The sequence below is a fragment of the Gallinula chloropus genome (assembly GCF_964237585.1).
Source record: "Gallinula chloropus genome assembly, chromosome: 16".
Lineage (NCBI taxonomy): Eukaryota > Metazoa > Chordata > Aves > Gruiformes > Rallidae > Gallinula > Gallinula chloropus.
This window is the reverse complement of record NC_140101.1, coordinates 9240066-9266707: the sequence shown is the minus strand read 5'-3', so window position 1 is coordinate 9266707 and position 26642 is coordinate 9240066. Positions and strand designations below refer to the sequence as shown.

The following is a 26642-nucleotide window of genomic DNA, read 5'->3' as shown; positions in this document are numbered from 1 at the left end:
AGGGACTCTTTGTAACCAGTATTTTCTCTAGGTATTGAATGCACTGAGTAGTCCCCAGCCTGTGGTCTCTGGTGGTGCTGAGCAGTGGGTCTGGCTTTGATGTGGCTGCAAATCCCGACTGGAGCTGGGGCTGCATCCGCCTCTGTCCGAGCAGCTCAGTGGGGTGTCCCTGCGCTGTGGCAATGCTGTGCTTTTACCCCAGCAAGGGCTGGTTGCCTTTGAGTAGCAATAGGTGTGAAAATACGGGTGACAAAGGGTCAGTGAGTAAATGTTGTATGTTCCACACTTGGTTTAGTTGTTTCTGTTCCACTTTGCCCCCACCTCGGATACGTACGCGCATCCTTCCGCAGGGATAGGACGTGGGGTCTGTGCTCTAGTTGCCCATCTGTGAAACAGGGATAAATGAACTTTCCTGCTTGGAGAACAGAGTGTGTTGTTGAGCAGGAGCAGGCTTCCTTGCAGTGTGCCTGAAGGGTCAGTAGCTGTTCAAATGCACTGTGGTATGAAGCATCCGCTTTTCAGAAAGAAATTGATGTTTAATTTAAAAACCCAAATCCCAGAGCTGAAACTTTTCCTTGGATATTGTTTATGGCATGAGTTTTAGTTGGTGGTGTCAAGAAGTCCTTGTAGTTTGAATCTCGATGGTTTGTCTGTTCTGTTTCTCACTCCACTCTCATTCCATGAAAAGCCCTCCCTGCCTGGTGCTGGGGGGTCACGAGTGAACGCAGAGGAAGTTTTAATGGGGTACATGTGTGAGCTTGTAACAAATAGTGTAATGAGAACATCACAACTCCCAGCCTTCTGCCTGTACACATCCTATGGAATAGGACACCTCTGCGTGTTCGGGGCCTGACAAAGAATAGAACCTGTTTCTTTGAGGATTTAGTCCCTCTTGTATTTTCAAGTGGTGTATCAGAGTTCAGAGCAGACTGTGGCAGGACCCAAGTGAGTTCCCCCCCCTTTTTGCCAAACCTGTTGTTTAACAACAAAGCTGTTGTCTTCCTCCAGTAAGAGACAAAAGTGCTGTTACAGCCAGGTACAGCAAAGGCTGTTTGCAGTCATGGGAATCCAGGCTGGGAGGGACTCGAGGGAGTGCAGTAGTCCATCCATCCCCTGTGGTGTCAGGTATGCTGGCCTCATTTGAAGTGGATATTTATCAATTTCTTGAAGTTTGCCAACAGTGACGTCACCTCTGTCACCCAAAGCAGCATAGTTCATTGCAACCATTGCCATAAGTAAGCATTTTCTTGATGCAATTTTAAGTCTCTTGCCTCTAGTTCTGTCACCTTAAGCATGGAAAATGTGATTCTTTTACACTCCAAAAGCTGTACTTTAAGACTTCTGGTTGTCAGGTCCCAGACAGCCCTCTCCTTGTCAGCATGTACAACCCCAGTATAATAGGTTATAATTTTCCAAAGCCACATGGCTGGTGCATTATCCACTTTGTTTCTGCTGGCTGGGTCCACATCTGCCTTGAAGCCTGGTACCCAAGTGCCGACACAGTGCTCTGGCTGCGGGCTCAGGAACACCAAGGATGGACTAGAAGAACTACAGCAGATAACTCTTGGGCTGACTTTCCAATTCTGCATCTCAGTGTGATGACTGCCTTTTCTAAAAGAGCCTGTTAGCATTGGCTTCTGTTGGGTAATGATGTTCTGTTGGTTGTAACTCCTGTGCTGCTCTGCCAGTGCCAGCTGGTGGGGTCTCACCCTGTGTTTGGTCAGACAGTACCTGCTCAGAACCTCGCATGGCTGAGATGAGTGATTCACTGTTGAGCCTGGTTGGACTGCCAGAGGTGGCTGGAGAAAATTCAGATGTCTTTGTACAGCTCAGCTTTGGTCCCGCCTGGGAGTATTATCCATTTCCTTGGTTTTGAGGTGCTTAATTAAGCCTCCAGAAAAGTTGAACTGATAGGACTGTAATCCCCTCAGCTCCCTTCTTCACTCCAGTTAAAACAGGCACGCTGCCTGCCTTCATGGGGCTCTGTAACCTCATCTGTTCCGCAGGACTCCTCCAAGATAACTGGTTACCATTCTAAGATCCACTGTAGGATTTTGAAATGGCTGACTGAAGTAAATTCAAGAGCTTGTTTATCTACATCCTCTTCTAACCTTAATCAAGATCGAGATCTTACCCGTTTTGCTGCTGGTAGTAACGTCGTAGCATCTGCGCACAGTTGGCTTTAGTCATGGAAAAGAAGGATTAAACACTTTGTGCTATATTTGTAAGCAGAATAAAATACGTTTTGATTTCCATTTAGAGCAGTCCATGCAGTGGCAGGCTTCATATTCAGTACACAAACAATTTTATTCTAAACCTAGCTTTAGCTAGGTTGATTTTACATATATATATATATATGTGCCTTTTTGTGAGAGAAATCATTAGTCTGGAGATGTGGCCAAAAGTAGAATTTATATCAGACTTTTGCAGATAATAGCTGCCAGAGTTTCTCAGGTTGGTGGCTTGGTTTTGGTTTGGCTCTTTGAATTAAAGGTCTGGGTCTGATTCGAGCCGCTGATCTCTAGGGCTGTTAGGAGGAAGGTTGACTTCTCTGCAACTGGAAGCCTTGCTACACAAAGAAAATTTGCCAGTGACCCTTGTAATCCTGCAAAGAGCATTATTGTGAGATTCCACTGTTTGTGCAAGAAGAATCACTTGGGTTTGGGGAGAGAGCAAGGAGAGAAGATTCTTGGATCAGGTTGGAATTTCTGCTTGGAAAAATATAGCTCTGTTGAGCAGTCAGTGAGAATTTAATTGTCATCCAAACAGGAGAGGCACATTCAATGTAGTGGTGGGACATACACTGCAGAAGATCTTCGTGTAGCTTTAGGAAGCAAAATGCTAACTCTTTGTTTTTCCTTTTAGGCATTCTCCATCATAAATACCCTATTCGGAACTAAATCCAAATCTTCACTCTCTGGATCTCCTAAAGGTACAGGAAATTTACCTAAAACATTAATATTTCTTACCTTCTATTTGCATCTATTAAAGGAACCACAAGTTGTGGTGAAGCATGATTATCCACAGGAAGCGTTGGGTTTTGTTTGATCCTCTGGCTTCTATCTTTAACACCTTTGAGAATTACAATACAAAAAAGCCCCAAGAGAACTTTTATCTGAAAATGAAACATTCTTTCTTCTAGAGAGGAAGATTTTAATTTATCTGTGGCTGAGTGGCCTGTGTTCAGATCTTTACATTTCTTTGCTTGCCTTTTGGTTACCTTAGTGACTTCTGAGCTTTGCATTTTAATGCATTCAAATTTCTGGGAATATTCCAGGCATTGATGCACCAAAAGAACATAAAAATTTTAAACCTGGAGTGGGGAGCAGTGCTCTGTCTTCTGAAAATCCATCTCTCTGCATTTCTTATTGCCCATAGGTCGTTGCATTTAAAATAATGTCTGTCTTAGTGAAAAGGAATTGTAGAAGGGCAGGAAAGGAGCAAGATATGTCATTAGCTGCTGGCTACGATGGAAAGAGTAAAACGTTTGTTCACTCACCTGTCTTTTAGTGTTTGTGAGTGGTTTTAAGTTCTAGCAATGCCTCCAGTATTGTATAGGGGTCAGGTATTTGTCCTGTATTTGTCTTGAGAAGCTTGAAGTAGCTGACCCCTGCTTATGTGGGGAAATCACCCAAAATACTGGCATCCCTGTTTCTCTACCCATTCAAAGTTGTTAGACTCAACTTTTGAGATTATAGTGCTTTTTCTTGGATAGTTAGGATTTTGTAAGCCTGTTACAGGGTAGAGCGGATATTACTTTGTAAAACCTTTTTATAATCCCCAGATAACCTGTAATTAAATGTGCAGTGATGGACAGTGTGTTCTTAGACCCTAGTGAAATACTTCATGCAAATCAGTCACAGCATCATGAGCTTCACAGGTAGCTGAAAAAATCCAAACAAAATTCCAGTTTGTTTTGTCAGGCTGTTCTTTGAAGTTGCTTGTCAAAGCATGAGCTAAATGTTTTTTAAAAAGAAAGCATAATATGTATTTGTATATATAAACTTTTAAGGTATAATCTTGTAGGCTATTACCTACTGTCTATGATTGTCAGGGATTTGTAAAGCAGATTTTTAGCCATTCACGAGCTGTTTTTAATGCCTTGTTGGGTTCTGCTTGAATTCAGGCTAATGAACTCTGAAACAGTTCTGAATTGCTGGTAACTCACAGGATGTGGATTCATCTGTTGATCTGAATAGGAAAACGTGAGGTTGTAGAAACAAACATTATGCTCACTTGGGTTAAAAATGATACATTAATTGGAAAAGTTTTATTTTCATTGTGATTCAGTTCTCTCCCTGATAATAAATGTCTGCTGAGCTGTGGTGAAAGACTGGCATGCCTGGGTACTCAGCTGCTTGGATGTCTTGGGGAGAAACCTTGAACAACAGTGTGTTCTTCAGGCTTCAGATCTTTATTTCAAGGAAAGGTTTAGCTTACTGACTCCTTACAATTTCTTTTCTGTTAGGCAGGGCAGCTTTTTCTTCCTCCACTTTTAGAAAAAGCAATGGAAAGGAGCACTTACAGGATCCTGTTGAGTGCCTCTTTTTTTTTCTTGCTAAATGAATGGCTCCAGAGGCTGGGTACTTGGTAATTACTGTGGTAACTTTGGCCATCAAATCATGGCTCCATTTGTAATTGCAAAGCATTTTGCAGGGGAGGGCGAATGGGCTTGGTACCAACTGAGCTGTGCTTAAACTCTCAGTCCTTGGGTTCTTGTGAGGTTGGGAGTCTTCTGGGTTCCCAGGAGGTACACAAAGGCTGAACTCTTCCATTTGGTTGAAAGGTTTGGGGGGGATGTGTGGTGAATTCCAGTGAGGTGTGCTGCAGGCACTTTGCTGCCTTCTCCCTCAGCCCCTGTAGATGTGACTGAGCAGGCAGGCTGCTGAAGGAGCTGGGCAGTTGGTGTCTCTGCTGAGAATAAGCAGGTGATGAGCTGTGGATGCATCTGCAGCTTTGTTTTGTGTCTGGTTATGGAGTGTGGATAGCTGAAAACTTTGAAATTGGATTGGTTTCCAGAACCTTATTGTTTCAAGCAGTAGGGTGTGACCTCGGGTCTCTACAGATTTTTTGTAAATAGTGTCTGAATTGTCTGTCCTGATTTCTCTTATCAGAGGTGTCTGCTGAAAAGCTTTGTCAAGCTGAATGCTGATGGTTGTAGCTCTTGATGGAGAGGGAGCTGGGTCAGAGCAGCCTGAGTTGCAGGGCTGTGAGGTTCTGTAGTACTCTGCAGTAAATATAGAAAGTGAACTAATAATATCCTTGTCAGGGACTTCCCTTTTTGGAAAACAAAATTTACGAGTGGTTGGTGTACTGTTCTTCTGTGTTTGTATGGTACCACCTTAACGTATGGATTTTGGAGCTGAAATTCCATGTCCCCTAACACCAAGCCTTGAGCAAAGGGTGGTGCCATGCTCTGAAAGCAGCATGCTGGTCAGCAGTTTTCTGAGAAGAATTTCAGACTTCCTTTCCAGCATGATATGAAAGATCCTGTGATACTGACTTCAAAATACACATTTGGTGTCATCTGCTTAAACTGTGTGGGGTAGAAACCATTTAACTTCAATTACTTTAAAGGGCATTGCACTTGAGCAGGGAAGGAGAATTAGTTTGGGAGGGTGGTTTGGGTTTGGGTTGTTGGGTTTTTCTGCACTGCAATACTTCATAGTCTTTTCCAGACAGTGTTGTTGTTTTATGTTTGGGGAAAAAAAAACCTAGAAATCAGTGTTTCCAGTGATGCTCCTGGGAATAAAACTTAATGATTATAAAATTATTACTCTGCAGTCTTATTCTACATACTTTTCATCTTTGTCTGACAACTTCTTGGAACTCCTTTAGATAGATGCCCTAATGCCCTTTTCACAGTTACAATGCACCCAGTGTGTAACTTCAGCAAATTTTGTAGTCAAATACAGGATTTGTTTTGAGTATGATCTACCTATAGGTCTTCTGAACCAACAAGGGCTGAACTTATTTCACTCCCTAGTAAAAAAACAAAGTTATCCCACCAGTGCTTTGGTAAGCCTGGCATGTTTATCATGTTTCTTCAAAGTAAAATATTCCAGAAGATAGTTTTATTGGTGTATCTGTTGCTTCCTAGTAGCTTCTTCCCTTTTCTCTTATTTAATAAGGAAATAAAGAAATCTTTATATCCAAGAATATATTAACCTAGGTTTTCCTCTTAGGTTTGTTTTGTCAGTTTGTAGCTAAAAACTTCACTGTGACTCATTGCTGCTCCTCTTGCATTTGGAAGTCCATTCACAGGTTCAGAATTTGAAGCTTACAGGGCACTAGTGGAGTTGTGTTGCTACTAATAGCTCCCCGCTGGTGTCTGGAGCAGGGATTTCTCCATCTATAAATTATGAAAGAATACACTTTCTTTGGCTGCCTTAATGAAATCTATGGCTGGCCAGCATTATGTGTGCATGTGTGTCTGCCTTTGTGTGTAAAATGCATTTATTTGGCTGTACGATTTATTTTTAATGAATAAATTGCTCTGGGGATCGTAAGCGGATACGGGCGGCTGGGCTCTGGCAGCAGTGGCAGCCTTCAGACTGGCAATCCACTAGTGTAAATTTAGGTTTATCTGTATGAACATTAAGATAATGTTGCATCCATGTGTAACAGAAATCTAATACTAATTTGTCAGTGGAGGAAAGGTCTATCACAGTACTTCACATCAACTGGTACAAGCTCATCGCGTGGAGGTGGCTTTTCTTAAAGGAACATGGGTTTCTGTGCCACTTTCAACACTTGTTTACAGTGTTGCAAGGCCAAATAACTCTGAAGTGATGCTTGAACTGTGACTGAGACACATTCTGACTTAAATAGACGTAACCTTCAAACCCCATGTAGTTTATAAAGCCTGTGAACTCTTACACTTTCCCTTCTCTACAGCTACTTGGGTGTTTTCTCCTGGACACCAGTTGTGTTCCCCTCCCTCATCAGTGATGAGGCCTCCTTGGTGATTCTGGGCAGGGGGGTGGGGGTGTATGATTATAACAAAAGGTTCATGCTCTAAATAGTTGTTTTGTAAAGACTGCATTTATTGCTTGTTCTTCTGAGGGGAAGACTTTAGCTTCAAATGGCAGAGTGCATGAAATGTAATCTGTTCATGGAAGTTGCTCTTTGTTTAGTACATAAGCAGTGGCTATCAGTTCTAAGTAACTGGATTTGATTTTTCAGTGGCTTCAGTGAGGGGGAAAACATATGGATAGTTGATCTTAAATGAGCAAGCACAAATAAAGCTCCTATACCACTTCTCTTTTATAAATGAAAGAAATGTGAAACTTAAATGATGGGGTGTACAGATTGAAATATGCTGTTAAAGCTGGGTGGGTAAGTGACCAATCAAGCATCTGTTGTTTCTATTTTGTATACAGCAGAACATTTTTTCCCTTTTTAGCTTATAGAGAAATAATGTCAATAGATTATTATTTAAAGAATATAAATATTTAGTATAATCTTTTTTTATCTTTACATTTTAGGTCAGCAATTTGGTCTCCTCACACTGAGTTTGCCTGCATTCAAAGCTGTTTACCTACAGTGACTTGCTCTGGTTGGAAGTAAACATGTCTCAAGTTCAAATTCAGAATCCTTCTGCTGCCCTTGCAGGGAGCCAAATATTGAATAAAAACCCATCTCTCTCACAGCCTTTGAGTATTCCTTCCACTACTAGCTCTTTGCCCTCTGAAAATGCAGGTAGACCTATCCAAAATTCTGCTTTACCCTCTGCATCAGTCACATCCACCAATGCAGCTGCAGGTAAGATTGAGTGTCTATTATATAAGAAAGTGTGTATATTCTTAGTGTTTATAGTTTGGCACCATATATTCCTAATGTCTTGCACCTACAAATAGTTTAAAAGTAATTCTTATCCACCTGTGGTAGCTTGTATTGAATGAAATCTCAGAGAGTACTTTTCCACAAAGTTCTAATAATTAATTGAAATGTTTGTAATAGTTAAGTGTACTTAAAAGTGTACAACATAGAGTTTTTAGAACATTGCTATCACACATCTGCAAGTAGCTTGTGTTAAATAGTTTGTTTAGTTCTATTAGTTCTGTTATGACCAGCTTAATGATAAATATATTGCAGTAATAAAATGAGTGAATAAAAGGTAACAGCTAAAAATAGGTAATATGGAAAAATAAGGGAAGGAAAACAAATTAACTGACCTTTTGGAATTACTCAAAGCAGGTGACCAAGATGAACACCTAGGAAATTTGCTCCTTGAAACATACTACATGAGATGCCAGCTAAATGCAAGGGACTCCTAACTTCATACTTCTGGCTTGTGTTAAAACATTACATTTAGTGATCCTGTCTTTTAGGTGTTCACATTGCTGGGAAATTCTCAGAGTTCAGTAGGTTGTTGCCAGTTTGGCTAATGAGCAGAGCAGTCTATTCCAGCAGATCTTTTCTGAGTAGTAGTATATTGCAGGCAGCTAAATGTTAAGCCAGTGGTATTTTTATTTTTTTTTTAATTAAAGATTGTAGTAGAGTTCCTAGCTACCTGTTCATTTACCTGATTTTATATAATCTTTCAGCTCCTTCAAACATGGCAAACCCCAAAGAGAAAACCCCAATGTGTCTTGTGAATGAGTTAGCCCGTTTCAACAAGATTCAGCCTGAGTATAAGCTTCTGAGTGAGCAAGGTCCAGCTCATTCTAAGGTAAATAGTACTATAAGTGTCTTATTGCTGCTGTTTGTGGTGTTTCCTGAGTGGAAAGGCAAAGTATATATTTTCAGTGCATGATAATACAGTGCAATAGAGAGGAGTGGGAAGCTCAGCAAAATAATGGTGGTAGGAAAGTGTGGAGCTGTTATATGTGTGCTAAAAAGTTATTTTCCAAAGTATATAAAGGTTGAAATTACCTGTTGCCTGAAACTACTTGGCTGTTTTAAGAGTTATTTGTTAGCTCCATTAGGAGATGTATGGCTCTGACTTTCACTTTATCAAACAAAGTTTGTTTCATGCAGTCTTTGCTAAAAATATACATATATACATATATAGAGTATTAAATATGGATGATCTTAATAAACTCACTTTCTAGTGTGATGTTAAGCTTTGGTTTTACATCTTGTCTGTTCCCTAAATTTTCTGTGTTCTTCCTGTGGTGCATTTTAATAGTTTGAGATTAATCCCACCAACTTTAAAAGATGAATATACTTCCTTAGTTAGAGATGCAAGAAGACTTATGGCAATTATGTTTCTTTAGGAAAGCCTGCAGAAGGAGTTGTAGTGGTTTTGTGTCCATGTAGTTGGTGAGGTATAAATCTCTATTTGTTGATATGCCTGGAATAAGTTTTACTACCTAATTTTAAGAGTTTACTCTCTTGTACACATCATAACTGAATGCTGCCTTGCTGTTGCTTTGTTTTCTCTGTCCTAATTGCCCAATAGTTGGAAAACAAGGATCTTGGTCTATGTTCTTTAATGCCTGAAGTACAGTATGATTGAACAGCACTGACCATTCATCCACTCTGGAGCAGTTACTTTAGCAAAAGGCTCTTTGGGTCTTACTGTGGGAATGTAGGAATGCCTAGGGTGGACCAGCATGTGATGTGCATCCCATGTCATAACATATCTCTTACAGTGTCTCAAAATCTTGGTAGTGTACAATTCCTTTGGTGTTCTGTTCATAGGCAGAGACAGGGTTTTTTAGGACTGCAGCAAATATACTCCTGTTACTTCAAAGAATACTGAAAAAGGCAGTTTTAGTATTGATAAACTTTTTAATCTTCAATGAAAATCTGTATTGCATGAGAACTGAGGTCAAGGCATACATGAAAACTCAACCAGGAATGTGTCTATTTAATCTGACATTGTCTCCATAAGGTGTACTCCTGGAACAGTGTTTGTTGTATGTTAGAGGAACTGCCTTCCAATTGAGTAATATTAAGAAATAAAATCTTTTGCCCAAAATGTGTGTAATGTCAGCCCTGTGTTCAAAGGAGGCAAGGTTTGCATTTATAGTAAGTATTGGAATAACATTCAGAGCATATATTCACTTGTGTTTTCATTCTGATTGAAATTAAACTTTACTTAATTACCAGAGAGACCTTGGCTTGCTGTTGTCTGATTAATTTCTGAAGATTTAGGGCAATATATACTCTTCCTTATCCCACATACTTAAAAAGAAGTGCCACAGAGCTTTGTTCTGTAATCAAATAGGCTAGTGCTCACCTCTGGGCATGTAGAAGCTTTTATGGTGCAATGTGAACTTACCTTTCTGCAAACAGCTGAAAAATACTCAAGCCCACAATAGTAAAGCAAGAATTGAGTTACATGGAATAGAAGTGGCAATGTCAGGGCTGCTGGTATGTTGGCATACCAGCGATCCATGTAGTTGTCACCACATGCACGTGGTGTCTCTTGGTTTTTAGTTGGTTTTTAGCCTGTGTAGTCTCATGCATTGTGCAGGATAGCTGCCAGCTACAATTATTGTCAAATTCTTACTTCAGTGATCAGGGAAATCCTGTGGATGTCCAAAGTGTTTAAAATCTGGAGTGGAGGAAAGCTTTGATCACCCTATTCCCAACTTCTGCATCGCTAAAGACTTGTCTGCTTTGTGTAGGAGGGTCTATAAAAATTTATGTAAGTTCTGAAACCGCTCATGATGAAAGCAATGTTTTTTATTTTTGAGGTGTTTACAGTGCAACTGACTCTTGGGGACCAACACTGGGAAGCTGAAGGAACTAGTATTAAAAAAGCGCAACATGCGGCAGCTGCCAAAGCTTTGGAAGGGACAAAATTCCCCAAGCCCACAGCTCGTCCCTCTCGTAGTGAAGGCAAGAATCCAGGTGTGTGCAAGCTCATTTAAAAGAAAATAATAAAATACACCTTGCTGGTTTTGGTATGTGTTTTGAAGTTGCAGAAGGATGAGTAAAAACAGCGACTCTGCATATTTTAAGAATGGCAACTGTCAGGTTTTGTGTCAACATCATCTTGATGTACTCTTCGATTGTTGTAGGCAATATAAAAAAAGAATCATATTAACAAGTTAAAGTATAGGGGATTTTCTGTCAAGCCTTTCAGGATTGAGGAACCCACTGTAATTTGTAATGCTTGGTGGAATCCTGGAAAAGATCTTTATCTTACTCTTAAAAAAAGAATACTAAGTAAAAAAAAATCCAAACAAAAACAGACCCCACAAGGAATTCAGTCACAGCAAAGAATAATATTCTGTGTGGGCAGATGAATGTGTATGGTAATTCTGGTAGGCTAATTCAAAAGCTTGACAATAAAGATTTCTTTGGAAATGTAAGTTTAAAAGAAAAGTTCAGTTTGTGTTGAGGGATTAGATCAGAACTTTGGAATTTGTGTCATTTGTACTTCTTTAAAGAGAAATAGACGTTGATTTGTATAAAAGCATTTGAGGTGTAGTTGACTATGTTTAGGCAACATCTTTCTTTACTGGGATTGCTTTTAAGATATATATAAATGTAAAACAGCTTGACATCTCAGCTGCACATGTGATTGTTTTGCATTAACTCTCAGTCACTTGAATACAAACCTGTTAGGATTACATTAGTATGTTCAACAAAGGTTAAAACTGGCACAAAACCAAGCTTTATTCTGGTATCACCTACATTCTTTTTTGAAAAACTCTTTTTACAGTGAGCAGTGAAAATATTGGAAGTTAGCAATTATTTTAGCTGTGAATCTCTTCCATAATTTCATTTTCTTTTGGCAGTTGCCATATAACAAAACACTGTACTGAATACACGCTGATTTTTGAGCCCTGCAATAGAAAAAGACCATTTACATGATTGTGCTCTCTCGAATGAGAACAGTCAGTGAGTCAATTCTTCATCCACACGATATCTGCACTGAGAGAAATGCTTATAGCCCTCAGTAGCAATACACCTTCCTTTTGAAAAGGCAAGCTGCAATTGGAAAGTGAAGAGTCATAAAAACCCTTCTTCGGTCATTGAGTACCAAGAGAAACGTTTGATCATTCCGGGTAAACAACAGAAGCAGAAGATATGCCTGTTGATTTAATTTAGAAGCATTTTGGGGGGAAGAGAAATTTCTCTTCTGCAGAATATGTTGCTAGATGTGCTGTAGAAAGAAATCAATTGCTAACTTCACGAGTTTAAAGCAAAATAAAATAAAAATAAATTAAAAAACCCCAAACGATAAAAGCCCCTGGCAAGCTCGCTTTTTGTTAACAGGATTTGTCACAACTGTAGTAGGCTCCTAATTTAATATACATCATAGAGACTTATTTTCCTTGTGTTCATTAGCATTTCAGAATTCGTTCATTTAAGATACTGCACAGGGCAGAGCTGAGCTCATTTTAACCTGTTTGAGACCGCGTAAGAGTTTAGGTTGCTTTTGTCCCTCGTGCAGTTAAACACCTCTGGATATTCCTTTTTATTTAGACAGTGTAACCCCCACAGTGGAGTTAAACGCACTTTGCATGAAGCTGGGAAAGAAACCTATGTACAAACCTATTGATCCTTACACAGGGATGAGATCCACTTACAACTACACTATGAGAGGTGGTACTTATCCTCCACGGTGCGTATTGTTTGTATTGTGTCATTTTTTGGCTTTGCAGTCGTGTATCTTTGAACTTCCTCTCCCTTCATCTGAGTGCTTTGATGCTATCTTCTGAAAACAGCTGAAAATACCATGTCCCTTAAAGGGATATTCAGCTAAAAACAAACCCAGCTTGTAAGGCAAAAGTTTTTGATAAGCACACCCCATTGGTATCTGTAATTTGTCTTAGTCAAGGTGTGTGGGTTGGTCTGTTGTTTTTTTGTTTTCTTTGGGGCAGGCAGGGTGAGAACCAAAATGAAGTGGTTTTGAGGACAGTCAGGTATAGCCAACTTCAGAGAGTGAATAGCTAAATATTAGCTAAATATTTCTTGTTTCCTTTCTTTGTAAAAGCAAAAGTGAAGAAAACAATTTGAAGCTTTTTCTAAAACTGTGTAAGTCACAGCTTCATTTTAAAGAATGTTCTGACCGCAGGAATTGAGAATTCAAAGCTTACTAGGCTACCAAGTTACAATAGGTACATTGTCTTTCTCTGTTCTAGTTGGTGAGAAATGTGTTGATAATTTAAAGCAGGAACTGGTGATACTCTGTTTCAAAGGTCTCTCCCTAAAATCTCTTAAAGTTTAAGTCAGAATTTGGCTTTTTTTATACTAGTGCTTCAGTGCTGCCTTGTGGTTACTGATATCCAAGAGATTCGTCTGCCTATAACTCCTGGTCCTGTTTACTTTGTAGGCCAAACTATTTGTTTATTTAAATCTGTCTCTTTGCAGGTACTTTTACCCATTTCCTGTTGGGCCCTTACTTTATCAAGTTGAGCTTTCAATTGGAGGGCAGCAGTTTCATGGGAAAGGAAGAACAAGACAAGCTGCTAAGCATGATGCAGCTGCTAAAGCACTGAAAGTTCTGCAGAATGAGCCCTTGCCTGAGAAACCAGAGGTGGGAATTAATCTTACTGTTGTAAGCATAAATTGCTAAGATAAACTGAGATATTGTAGATTTTTTTTTTCCTAATTGAGAGGAAAACGACAGTTGTGAAATTTAATTCTGGGTCGTAGTGTTGACCTAATAATGTCAATAGAAACACTTTGATTTAAACCCATAAATTTATGTGGAACTAGAGTTTTCCCAAAGGAAGTTATATGAATGTTTTTGCTGTCGTATTTTTCCACAGCAATGCTCTAGAATTCTGTCAAGTATGAGCACTGGGAGCATAGATAGGAACTAATATCTTATCAGGTACAGATGATATACAAACTTCTGAAGAAGTGTATAAATAGAGTCCTTGCATTCTAGTACGGGCAACACAGAAATCAGACATGGGTTTGCTTTCTGTACAAAATTCCTATATGGTTTTGGAAAGGACCCTGAAAATTCTGGAAGAGCAGGAAGTACATGGAAGAAGTAAACTCATGCACACATTTTGATATAAATATAAGAAGCAAATGTTTGACCCTCCATATGCTTATGGCTGCCCAGCACTTTCCATGCCAATGCCCTCTTACTTTTTGAGGGGTTTTATGCTTTTTTTTTAAAGCTACTTGGGCAAAAGGTCTTTTGTGCACCACAAGTTACTCAAAGCTTCTGGGGCTGGTTGACTGCGAGCACCCTTGCCATATGTGTTTAGCTGACCTCTTTGTCCAAAGACTACTGCAAAGAGTGCATTTAGTCTTTCCTTTATGGGCTCATTATATCTGCAGATTTCTGAGGGTGTGATGTTAGGACTAAGAGCAAGACATCTATTTATTTACTTCATGCTGGCACCCAGATTGTGTTGAGGAGGAGACCATGCAATATAAACTTTGAAGCAAGAGTGACAGGGACATGGCTGGAGAGGTGAGGAATGGGAAGTGGAGGTTAGACTGGTAACTTACTATCAGGGAAGCATGAGCTGAGAAAGGAGGAGCACAAAGAATTGGGCAAGAAGGTAACGGGGGCTCTCAGACTGTGAAAAAAACAAGCTCAGAACTACCAGGAATAGCAGAGCAAGAGGACTGAGAAAATGTGCTGTGAAGGGACATTGTTGTAAAACTCCTGTGTGTGGGGTGGGGAGAGAGCATTGCCCAGGTAATTACGCAAAAGCACTGGATTTGGGGATCAGGGAAGAGGCCCAGAAGGCACAGATTGTAGTGGTTCAGGTAACAGAAAGCTCTCCTTGAGGAGTAGAGATGACTGAATGATGGAGGTTACTTGAAGTCAAGGGATTACAAATGCTACTGGGGAAGAGAGTGATGCTGGAAATAGACGCCGAAGGAGTGGAGATGAGTTCTGCACTGAATTCTGGAACTAGTGATAGACAGAGTGTGGACAGGGACAAACTGGAGGTCTTCATGCAGGAGGGGTCAACCCTGAGTGGGATGTTCTCCTTCAGTGCAGGGAAAGCTCAGATTCCTGAGTGTTCCCGTTCTGTGTCAGTGATGCGTTACATCCTCCTGTCGCTCCCACCCTGATTGGAGATAACCTACAGTCATCAGCTGGTTTTCCACCTCAGTAGCAAAGTTCTGGGTGCTTGGCCCAGGGAGTTCAACTCTGCAGAAAGTAAGATCACATGTAACTAAGTTATTTTCTGCACACTGTTTTAGAAATGCTTCTATACAAGTGACTTGCTATTTGTAGACTTGTGTTTGAAGTGGAGTAATTTTGTCTTTAGAACAAACAGTCGTCTTTACCTGACCACATACCCTTTTCTATAAGTCTCTTCAGTGTAAGGGGTGTCAATTGAGAGAGAAAGGAAGTAAACAAGAGTCACTCCTCCCTCTCCCTCCTCCTTTTCTCCCTCCATTCTTACTTGACAAAAGAGAAGTACTATTGTAAATGATGCAAGAGATTGCAAAAGGGAGAATTATTTTACTAATAAAACAGTTGCAGTCTCACTGGGAGCTGAATGCTGTCTTGACACTGCTATACCTACGCTGGGCAAGTCATTCAAACATTTAAGAGAACCATGCATTTGTCATTTTATTGTTCTGTTTGTGTTTGACTTGCCTACAGAAGGAACAGTAAGAAATGCAGCCCTGTGTAAGAGCTACCCTCTGAACAGAGTGCTGGTTTATAAGTAGTACATGGATAAATTAGATCTTAATTTCAAGTTTGGTACTTAAATGCTATGTTCATCAATATTTGTGGCTTTCAAATATTGTAGCTTTAGGAACATGTGAGGGAATTGCTGTTTTTCTAACAGCATTTTGCACTAGACAAGAGGGAGATAAAATGAGGAAGGTTTTACCACTCTGAGTACTGTTCCTTCCTGTGTTCAGTGAGGCAAGGCCCTTGAGCTATACAGGAGTGTAAGATCATAAGATGCTATTTCTTGTGTGTATACAATGGAGGTAAATTAAGATTTCACAAGCAGACGTAATCCTGATGCTTCCTACCTGTCATTTGATGTTGCTGGTAATTCTGCTTTTAAATGTAGCAATTTCTGTGTATCCCTTTTGTATAAAAAGAATATGCTTAAGCTTAAACTCTCGGGTTTTTTGAGGGGGTGGGTAATTTTCTAAATTTTATGTATTTATTTGTTTTACACAATTTTGTATTTACAGGATTTTACTCTTGTATTTTTAAATTAAAAAATATTCAGTGCTTAAGAAGAAATCATTGAATAAAATGTTTAGTCTTTAAGGGTAAGAAGTACCGTTTCCCACACCACCTCAACCTGCAAATCTAGAAGCAAGTGGCAGGAAAGAATAATATTAGTTCTCAGCTGGACAAAGCCCTGCCTGAACAACCCAATTTAATTTTCAAGTCTGCTCTGCTTTGTTTGGGAGGCTGTAGTAGGAGACATCCAAAGGACCCTTCCCATCTAAATTATTCTGATTGGGGTTAGGGGAGACAGGCAGAGTTGCAGCACTGAGTTAGTTTGTTCATTCAAAGACAGAGATGCTAAAGCATCAGTTTAAAGCTTAGAACACATAGAAAGCTATGCTTTCTAGGACAGTTCTTAGGCAGAAATTCAAACTCATGTCAGAAGATACTAGAACTTGAATTGCTTCTATGGTTTTTGTCAACTTATTTCATAAATATCAGCTGCCTGTTACACACTTAACGTGGAAGAAAATGGTCAGACTGGTAACTACGTTGAAATCAGTGTTGTTCTAGTCAGCAGTGCCACTGGTTTTCATCATTTCCTTATAAGCAGCATTTGAAGAAGTGTGTGTTGAAAGAATTCCTAGAAAAGGATGAATCCCTCTTAAAGGAATATATCATTCTGGAGTTTGCTTGGGAGGTTTGTAATCTGTCACTTCTGTTGCCCCTTGTGACTGGGTTTGGGGTTTTTTTCATATGTTAGAGAGAGATTTGAACAATTTCATGAAAGCAAAGAGTAGTAAATGCTTCTATTTGTAGTCTTAGTCTGATTTAGAGGCATAGATTCCTTGGAGAATTTAGTCTGCATGCATGCAGACTACTTTAAAAGCAAACTTGGTAGGTCTTCTGCCTGGAGGTGTGCAAGGAAAGAGGAGGCAGAGAGTGGGTATGATTATTTTTGATTCATACAATAAACCAATCCAGAGCTCAAGTAGAGGCAAGTAATTGGTAAAAGAGCTATTGCTTGTAAATTATTATTTTGCTATTAATTTACTCTTAGATAAAGGTATTGAACCAAAGTACCTGTGCTTTGCACTGTGTGAACAGACTTGGAATATGTCAAGAATATACACCGTAATATAGCAAATAATTCCACAGTGTTTATTTAAGGATATTAAATAGGGAAAGTCTAATCCAACAAAGAGAAGTTTGGGTCATCCTTGCAAGGAAAAATGTTGGAATCTGAATAAATCTGAAATTACCAGGGGGGGGAAATATACTTGTAATTAAAGTAATTTTTTGACAGCAAAAAGGAGGTGACAGATCATCCCTGAAGATGCTGGCATATTTTTTTGCTGGGTGTATGCTGCTATTCCTTTTGAACTTACCAGTTACATTTGAAATAGGTTTTTGAATCTGATGATTGAGAACTTGACTCCTGTATTCAATCAGGGGGTTGCCAGCGCTGTGCCTCCTGCTGCGGGGCAGCGGGGCTGCTCCCGTGGGGGTGTTTAATGCACAGCACACCCACCTTGCTGCACAGGAGTGGTGCCATCCTCCAGCCTCTGCTCACAGCCCTCAAGGCTGCTGTATGTAGAGGTTGGAGACTGGATGTAGTAGTATTGGGCTCAGCAGTACCAGATGTTGTCATTGTAGAGGGATGTTGGGCTATAGGTGTCCTTCTGAAATGGTCACAGCTCGAGCCTGAAATACAAGGTCGACCCGTAAGAACAGTGTGAAACCTTTTGGGACAGTGGGAGGAGTGAAAACCACAGATTAATTATAATCATATTTTATTCTGAGATGGGAGGAGGCTGCATTAAGTGGTGGTGGGGGGGGAAATTTCCTTCATATGTTAATCTAGTATTGGACACTGGGGGTGCTTGCTTACCATCAGAAATATTTTTAATCAATGAAAGTTCTCTAGCATATTTCTGCTGCTCCAATAAAATATTAATATTGGTTTTGTTACCTGGTTGCATAACTAGTATTGTGGCATGATATAATTGGTGAAATTGTTGCTATTCATCTTTATCATAATCTTTCCAATATCACTGCTGGACACTTAGTCTTAAAATTTCTCTGTTGCTGTTACCATGCCTCTTAGTTCATGTTGATCCCAACATCAGTGAAGACATTTTTGGAATCACAATCAGAATTTTACCTGGAGATACATAGAAGTGCCTGTAGGTAAGCTTCACCTGGCACTGCTGTCCTCCTAGCAGGTGTAAGTTCTCAGAGATGTACACCATTTGATTTAAGGCAAGTTCCTGATAGTATGTTCTTCAGATGAGAAAAAATTCTGTAGATGAAGCACTTACAAGGGAGCATGCTAAAAGAGAGGACTATGCCAGGGTCTAGTTAGCCATCCCTTATTCATGTTGGTCCCATTCTCAGAATCTTTATTTTTCCTGCCCTTTCTCTTATCTGATACTGTCTTAGTGCTTTTGGTACAAATGTCCAATCAGCATATGAAAATTGTATTTCATAAAGGTACTTCCATTTGGAAATCAGTTCATTTAACACATAGTTTGGTGTTATATAAATAGATTATTTTTTTTAACCTATTGGCCCTTTTTCCATTTGTTCTTTCCTGTAACAAGCACATGAAACTGTGAAGGTTTGCAAGCTTCTACACATACACCTTAAACGAGCTTCCTAAGTTTCAGTTCTGTAGTATGTGTGGTGCATTTCTACACGTTCACATACAATCACAGTAAAGGTTAGACTACTTGAAATTCTGAGAGTTCAGTGAACTGTTAGGATGGATAAAATTCAATTTAATAGGATCTTTATTTTAAATAGAGTATGCTTCTTTTAGGTTAACGGAAAAGAACCAGATGATGAAAATCTCAATAAATCTGAAATAAGCCAAGTTTTTGAGATTGCACTTAAAAGGAACTTGCCTGTGAATTTTGAGGTATGTTTATTTTACAAGCTCTAGATTTGTTTTTGCTAGAATATTAAGGGTACACATTAAGTCAAGTCTCTTCTAGATAACCTAAACAACTGACTTTTAAAATGTCTTGTTAGTTGTGGATACACTTTTACCTTCGACAGTCACCCTGATTGTCTCAGAGTTTATATGGTAAAGTGAAGACAAAAGGAAAACCCCCACCTGTTCACAAATTCAGGCACTAAAACCAGAACATGAGTGAACAGCTACGCTGTGGTTGTCTGTGCAATCTTTTTTTCCAAGCTTTTTTGAAAAAATCAAGTGTTACAAGTGAGGAAACAAAACACAAGCCCACGTTAATGGTTAGGGCATTGAAATGCAGAGTCAAGGCAAAGGAGTGTAGCTCACTCTGAAATACATTTATGGAAGTATTTGCTTAATTAAGCACTGATGTGGACTAGTTGCAGAATCTCACAAATAGGTTTCTTTTCTTGCCATGAGGTGACCTCATGTGCATCTTACTTTCCTTTCCCTTTGGCCTGGCTGCTTGCTGCCTCTTTGCCTCTCCTTGATAGTTTTAGTTACCTTAAATCAGTAGCTTCCATAGGAGCATCTCTCTTTTTAGTAAAATATTAATTGATTGTGCTGCTTTCCTGAGCTGGCAGAAGTAACATTGAAGTCAACTAGCCAAATTATTAGAGTAAGAAAACACAATTGTGTGTAACTAAATTGCTTCTGAAACTGTTCTGTGAAATTTTCTATGAAACTTTCAATTATTGCAGATTAGCCTGAGCATCACTGGTAGAATATACTGGTACAAATATACTGTCACACAAAGCCAGTTGTGGGTGGAAGTTCTTAACTCATTTGTACTTTTTTTGACTTGATGGATATTTTGAGGTGTGATGTGCTATGAATGGAGTTAAAAGACTAAAACTCTAGTAGGCAGCTGTCTTAAACGTCTCCAGAATCATTGATTTCTGTGAACTAAAATGCTGGATCCTAAAGAATTGCTTTCTCTGTAATGTTCTGTTGCCATAAGATGTTGTATATAACAAGATGATGTTAACTGTGTGGAAATACACACTGATGAAATAGTCATATTTTCATATTGAAAGTGTAAACCTGTAAATTAAATAAGATAGGTTAATGACTTATATGTAAACACTGTTTACTGCTTGCTGCATCTGATCTTTTTAGAGTATATGTTTATTTGGGTGGGATTATGTTAGAGTATGACTTAAATCTTCTGTATTGTATGGGAATCTGTAGCCTCTTTATCCATAGTTCTTGAGAGAAGTTTGCTATAAACAATGTGCCCTACCATTTTTAATAAGTGTTTATCACGCTTTCACTCAGTTTTTCCCTCTGAAACAGGTGACTAAGGAAAGTGGTCCTCCTCATATGAAGAGCTTTGTAACCAAGGTGTCAGTTGGAGAATTCATGGGTGAAGGTGAAGGAAAGAGCAAGAAGATCTCAAAGAAAAATGCTGCCATAGCAGTCCTAGAAGAACTGAAAAAATTGCCACCCCTTCCTACAGTTGAGAAAATGAAGCCACGAATCAAAAAGAAAACGAAATCAATAGTGAAGGTAAGAGACAAACAGATTGGAAATCTGGCTGTTCCAAAGAACTATCAGATGAGAGGAGTTCCTAAATTAATTATAAACACTCTGCAACTGCTCAGCTTTTATTGGCAGTCTGGTGCTACAAATGAAATGCTATTTAGCTCCCACAGTGGGGCTCTGGCACCACTTTTACAACAGTTATCAGTAAATTTAGGATGAAAGAGAGAACTTGCGGAAGAATGAGTGGCACAGAAAAATCAAGCTCTGACTTTCAAGCCTTAGACTTTACAGCTTTGGGTTTTGCATGATTTCACTTGTGCAGGTTCTCCTGCAAGCCTGTCCCTCCTAGTGTATCAGGATAAGAAATGTAAAACCATTTCCAGTGGCAGGGTGTGTGAGGTCAACTGCAAGAGCAGACCCAAAGAAACAGTGACAGTGTTTCATGAAGCAACTTTTCTCTCAGTGGTTTTGAATTCTAGAGATGAATTAATTCAGTGGCATGCTGCATTTGTGTGTTAAAGCAAATATTCACAAATCTTGGCTTATTTCCTACACATTGTTCTACATAGCTGCAAACAAGTCCGGAATATGGTCAAGGAATGAATCCCATTAGCAGACTTGCCCAGATACAGCAGGCCAAGAAAGAGAAGGAACCAGAGTACATGCTCATCACAGAACGTGGTCTTCCAAGGCGCAGGGAGTTTGTTATGCAGGTTTGTATGTTAATCTGAGAAATCAAGTTGCATGTCTGTCTCTTTGTTTTGGCTTATGGTAACCAGGTTCTTATGATGATGCACAAAGATAGCAGAATTATGACCAAATTTCCATGAAATTTAAGATGGTGTTTAGTGGGCTACATTCAAGGAAAAAAAAAGGTTCAAGGAAAGTGATCTAAATCATGTTTTTTTAAAAAATTGCATAAGGTACTAGGAGTCTGTTGTACCTAATGTTTATTTAACAGGAATATTAATATTCTGTTAAGAGGTACTGAGCTTCTGATATTTTGTAATGTAGGATTCATTAACACCAACCTGGGTATCCTTCATTTCCTTCTTTCTCTTGAGTTGTTGCATGTGGCTTTAAAGCATGGCTCTTCCTGCACTCTGCATGGCAAATCCCAGCAGCACAGTAGTATTTTATACACTCAGTATCTACTAGGCTCTAATAATTAAATGCATTCTGCAGAACTCTCCCCTGCCCTGGATAAGTTGCTTTCCTTCCATTACGTTAGTAAATCTGCTAAGCCTGTAACTTCAGCTAGGCATATTTGTCTGCTGTGATAGAAGCTTTGAGCATTTAGGCTGTTGCCAAGGTGAGGGGATGATATATAGCTGTTTATAAGACTTCTCTTTGGGGTTTTTGTGCTTTGAGATAAATGATCATTGATAATATATATATATAAATGACAATTTGCTTAGAATAATGATCACTTGAACTGTTTTGTGACTCATGGCATGCTCAAGACACAGATCGCTAAGAAGTGAATCATCATACTATGGGTTTAAGAATCACTTGGTTTTTTTCTCCCTCTTTTGTCCAGGTGAAAGTTGGTGTACACACAGCTGAAGGAATGGGCACAAACAAAAAGGTTGCTAAACGCAATGCAGCTGAAAATATGTTGGAACTTTTAGGTTTCAAAGTCCCTCAACCTCAACCTCCAAAGCCAGCATTAAAGACAGAAGAGAAAGTAAGAGTCTTTCAGAGTCAACCCCTGTTTAATACTACAGCAAAAGCAGAGCTGAAACTGTAGCAGCTTTCCAGGGCAACGTAGTGAATCTGTGTAGTGATTCAGTGTAGTGAATTCCTGCTTTCTACCCCAGCCAGGAAGCAGTTGTATTGAAGTGACTGTTCACTAAATAATAGTGCTTTTTGGATACATTGAGAGTCTAATGTTGCAAGTAAACCAAAGTCTCATCAGAAGGCTGAGTCAGTGTATTTCTTCTCTATGGAATGGCAAAGAACCTGTGATAAGTGATGTATTTGGTCTTAGAAGCTTGCAGACACGTTATTGGGTGGTAGCAATAGTTTTGCACAGCCTTAGCAGCAGTTGCACTCAATAGGCCTGTAACAAACTTTCTTTGGTGGGTTCCTTAGCAAGGAAGGGCCTTGCATTCTCCTGTTGATTCAGCAGATGTTACCAGGGAGTTAAAATAGCAAGGTTGAGTTTAAGGTTTTTTTCCTTTCCATGTGTCTGGTATGTCGTCCTCAGTAATACCAGAAGCTAATGTTAGTTTAACTGGCTTTGTTATGGTATCTTGTTCTGCATTACCTGTGTTCATACCATACCATACCACTTCATGGGTCTGCAGATAGTTTAAGTCATTCAGTGAAGAAGAATCACTGAGCTCCTCTCTTCATGGTAGCTATGAAATAATAAGTTTTTCAGTAAAATTGTGACTAGTCCAATCACCTACATCTTAAAAGTTTTAAAACTTGAGTGAAAAAAAGGTTTAAATGGATATTTTGTGTTTGGCTTTTTTTTCCCTTTTGCCTTTAAGACACCAGTGAAGAAACCAGGTGATGGAAGAAAAGTAACCTTCTTTGAGCCAGGCTCTGAAGACACTTCAACTAGTAAGTAGCCTTACTGAAAGAAGCGTGGTCCTGTTGGGACCTGTGTGACTGTAAGAGATGTTTCTCAGGCCGTCAGTAGTGTCGTTTAACACACAGCCACGAGTAGAGGTGTGTGACTGCTGGCTTGTGAACTAAATCTACCCTTTGGGAAGGTTTTGTTCCAGTCCCAAAGAGATTACTTCTCCCAGGTCATACAGTATTTGGCTTGCTTGGCCACCTGCTTGGGGATGGGAATAGATGGCTGAGCCAAAAGCTTGTGTGTGCCGGTGGGTTGGTCGAGCAGTTAGTGGAGGTGCAGCTGCTGCTGCCTGCAGTGTCTGGGCTTGTCGTACCTCGACCTGAGGGATCTTGGGACAGGCTTTAATCTGTGTCTAGGGCTTTCCAGGACAAGGAAGATGTTCAGGACTGAGCTTCGTTCTGATCCACAGGCCAGGCCCCTCCAACCACCAGGAGTGAAGTGGGGCAATTTCTCTGGGGGAAAAGGTGAGCGGAGGAGGAGCGATCGGCCTCTTGGGCTCAGCACGACGTTTCTCTGGGATAGGGTGGAAATGAGCATGGGCGGGGATTGCCGGGGACAAGGGTTGGGGCTTCTGCCACCTGGGACTAGCCTTCTAGCTTTGGAGGAGTGGTTGCAGGTTTGAAGACTGCCAGAGAAACATCACTCTAAGTCTGAGGCAGAGTGGCAATGGGAGGGTGGTGCTGAGTTTGTTGAGGCAGTCAGCTGTGTTAAGTTTGGCTGTGTTATGTTACAGATATTCAGGGAATAACTGCAGCATGTTGAAGACTGTTCCTGGAATGATGATGAGAAAAGGTGTCAGTACTAGATGAAATTCATCTTTCTAAAGTAGAGTTGAAGGAATGAATGGCCTTATACTGCAGAACAACCTCTTTGTGCTTGGTCTCTAATGACTCAGAGCAAAGAACTGTGCCTGTGTTTATTTTGGACACTTGATGGTTATAGTGGTCAGATCCACAGATGAGTGGCTGGAACAAAAAAAGCTCCAGACCTGGCCACCAAGTACACAGGCGTTGGCTTTTCCTAATGTAAACTGTGGGAGGAGTCATTATGGAAAGTTTGTCTATCACAACACATTTCTGTGCTGGGTAGTATGTTTCAGGTGCTTTATGTCCTGAAGTATAACTTTGTTGTTTAAATTATAAATAGTTGGGATTGACTTGGACTGTAGTAACATTTTACTGCATCTGTAAGACCTCAGGTAAACTTCCTGACTTCTTACTCAAGCTTTGTCATCCCTGTTTTCTTCCATCTCCAAATTTTGGCTTTCATCCTCAGACTTGAAACAGCTCAGTCCTGCTGAACTTCGTTTGTGTATTCTGCTGCAGTACTGACTGCTCTGTTTATTGCAGCGGCAGTGTCTTCCCCACCTCCCATGAGCACAGCTCTGTAATTTTCCTCCACAGTTCTGTGTGAGTTCTCTCTGAAAAGCTGTTCTTATCCCTCTGAAATCTACCTTATGCCATAATGTCAGAAGTTGGTAGCAATCACCTGTGGTTGGATATTTGCTGTAAATAGTCATTCTTGCTGCTTCGTCCTGCGCTACCATTACATGTAACCTTACCTACCTGGTTACCTTTCACAGGACAGGGTTTAAACTTTGTGGGCTGTCACTGTCTTGACAGTATTTAACAGTGGCTCTGGCCGTTCTGTGGTTTCATTATTTGCCTCTGTGGTTTAAATGATGAAATAAAAAGTTCTGAAACTAAAAGCTATCTCTAATACATGGCTGTAGCTGTCTGAGGTGCCTGTTAGCTTGCCTAACCTGGGGAAGCTGCTCCTGGAGGTAAGGGTGCTCCTCTTGGCAGAAGCAGGTGTTGCACTGAATTGTTTACTCCCTAAGCACACTCTTGGTGATGCTGAGTCCCTGCTCCTCGAAGGTGAATCAAGCTCACTAAGTTTGTTAGGGCTTCAAAAGTAATTTGAAACGATTTATTTCAGAAGTGGCTTTTGGTGCCTGTGTTTGCCTGCAGCAGGCCTCCTGGAAACAGCATCACTTTAGTGCATTCCTCTCTCTCCTCAGGTAATAAAGAAGACGAATTTAGGATGCCTTATCTCAGCCATCAGCAGCTTCCTGCTGGAATCCTTCCCATGGTCCCCGAGGTTGCACAGGCTGTAGGAGCCAATCAAGGACACCACACCAAAGAGTTCAACAGGGCAGCCCCAAACCCTGCCAAGGCCACAGTAACAGCAATGATTGCCAGAGAGCTATTGTATGGTGGCACTTCTCCTACTGCTGAGACCATCTTAAAGAATAACAACTCATCAGGCCACGTACCCCACGGACCACTTACTAGGCCTTCTGAGCAGCTGGACTACCTTTCCAACGTTCAAGGAATCCAGGTAAGATTTCTTCCAGAGCTATTTAACCTCATCTGACCTGTTTGTTGTGAAGCTTTTTACTTCTACTGGTGACTGAGGTCTTCTGTGGCTGCTTGCTAAGCTGAAACTCATGTGAATGTTTTACTTTACCTCTGAAATGTACTGAATTTCACAGCTTGCTTTATTTAGTTTTCAAATGTGCATTTCTGTACTGCGGCCCCAGCCTTAGCTCTGTGCTACTGTGAAGTCTTGGAAGAATACAGCTGAAAGAAACACTTTCACTTTGTGAAAGTCCCCATGATGTATGAACTTTAATAACCTTTCATACATTAACATTTGCTGTGAGCTGCACGTCTTCTTGTGTTTGGTCCCTTTAATCAGTATTCCATATACATTCACAGATTAATGCATTCAGGGAGCTCAGTGGATTAAAAAGTGTAATCAGGAGAATTTTTGATGCAGATAGCTATGATCAGAATAAAGGTCCCAGCAGCAGTCATTATTATGTAGCCAGTTTTATTGAGAAGACTTGCAGAGCTCTTGTGTTTACTAAAAAACATTGCAAGTGAAGTCAAACTTCAGTGCTGCTACTGGCTGGCAGAGTTGACTATAAGTAAGGTTCAGCTTCATGTATGGGCAGATAATTACAGCAATAGTACTTGGTTAACTGAAAAGAACTAAATCCTTCTCTCTTCTTCAGGTTGAATATAAAGACTTTCCAAAAAATAACAAGAACGAGTTTGTATCTCTTATAAACTGTTCCTCTCAGCCACCACTGATCAGCCATGGGATTGGAAAGGATGTAGAATCTTGCCACGACATGGTATGATGAATTTTGCTGAAATGCTTTTTCTTTGGCCTTCAGTGAACTAAGGGATGCAGCAAATAGACCAAGGTTTCATGTTACTGCTGGTAGCAATGAATTCAATGCTGTACAGTACTGTACTTCACAGGTTGCTCAAATAATGGATTAATAATAGCGACATCTAAATAACCTTGAAAACTTTAAGTATATATAGGGTCACAATTTTGGTCTGCAAAAGAAGCACTTGCTTTTTCTTGACATTATTTGCACAAGCACAATTTAAGATAGGTATGAAAAGGAACTTTTGTCAGAGTGTATTGGGTTGTTTTCTTTGAGACTGGGCAGGTATTTCATTGGGAGCTCTAACTCCAGAGTTCATGTTACCAGATGCTCTGCTAGAATGGAATCCAAAAGGGAAGAAATGCAATTTGCTATT

The 26642-nt window shown here is 40.0% G+C and overlaps 1 protein-coding gene across 2 annotated transcripts in view; it reads left to right on the top strand.

Moving 5' to 3' along the window:
- The window catches only part of STAU1 (staufen double-stranded RNA binding protein 1), a 33254-nt gene that overhangs the window by 3000 nt on the left and 3612 nt on the right, over positions 1–26642 (top strand). Inside the window, exons 2-13 of one of the 2 annotated variants that reach the window (XM_084271651.1) lie at positions 2866–2932; positions 7488–7764; positions 8550–8674; positions 10650–10806; positions 12391–12529; positions 13279–13444; positions 20304–20516; positions 21062–21205; positions 22033–22179; positions 22991–23063; positions 25103–25422; positions 26102–26224. In XM_084271651.1, coding sequence (XP_084127777.1) covers positions 7572–7764; positions 8550–8674; positions 10650–10806; positions 12391–12529; positions 13279–13444; positions 20304–20516; positions 21062–21205; positions 22033–22179; positions 22991–23063; positions 25103–25422; positions 26102–26224 — 1800 coding nt within the window. In that variant the 5' untranslated portion in view covers positions 2866–2932; positions 7488–7571. Of the gene's footprint in view, positions 1–2865; positions 2933–7487; positions 7765–8549; positions 8675–10649; positions 10807–12390; positions 12530–13278; positions 13445–18851; positions 18951–20285; positions 20517–21061; positions 21206–22032; positions 22180–22990; positions 23064–25102; positions 25423–26101; positions 26225–26642 lie in introns of those variants that run through there. The other variant, XM_084271650.1, reaches the window with a different exon arrangement.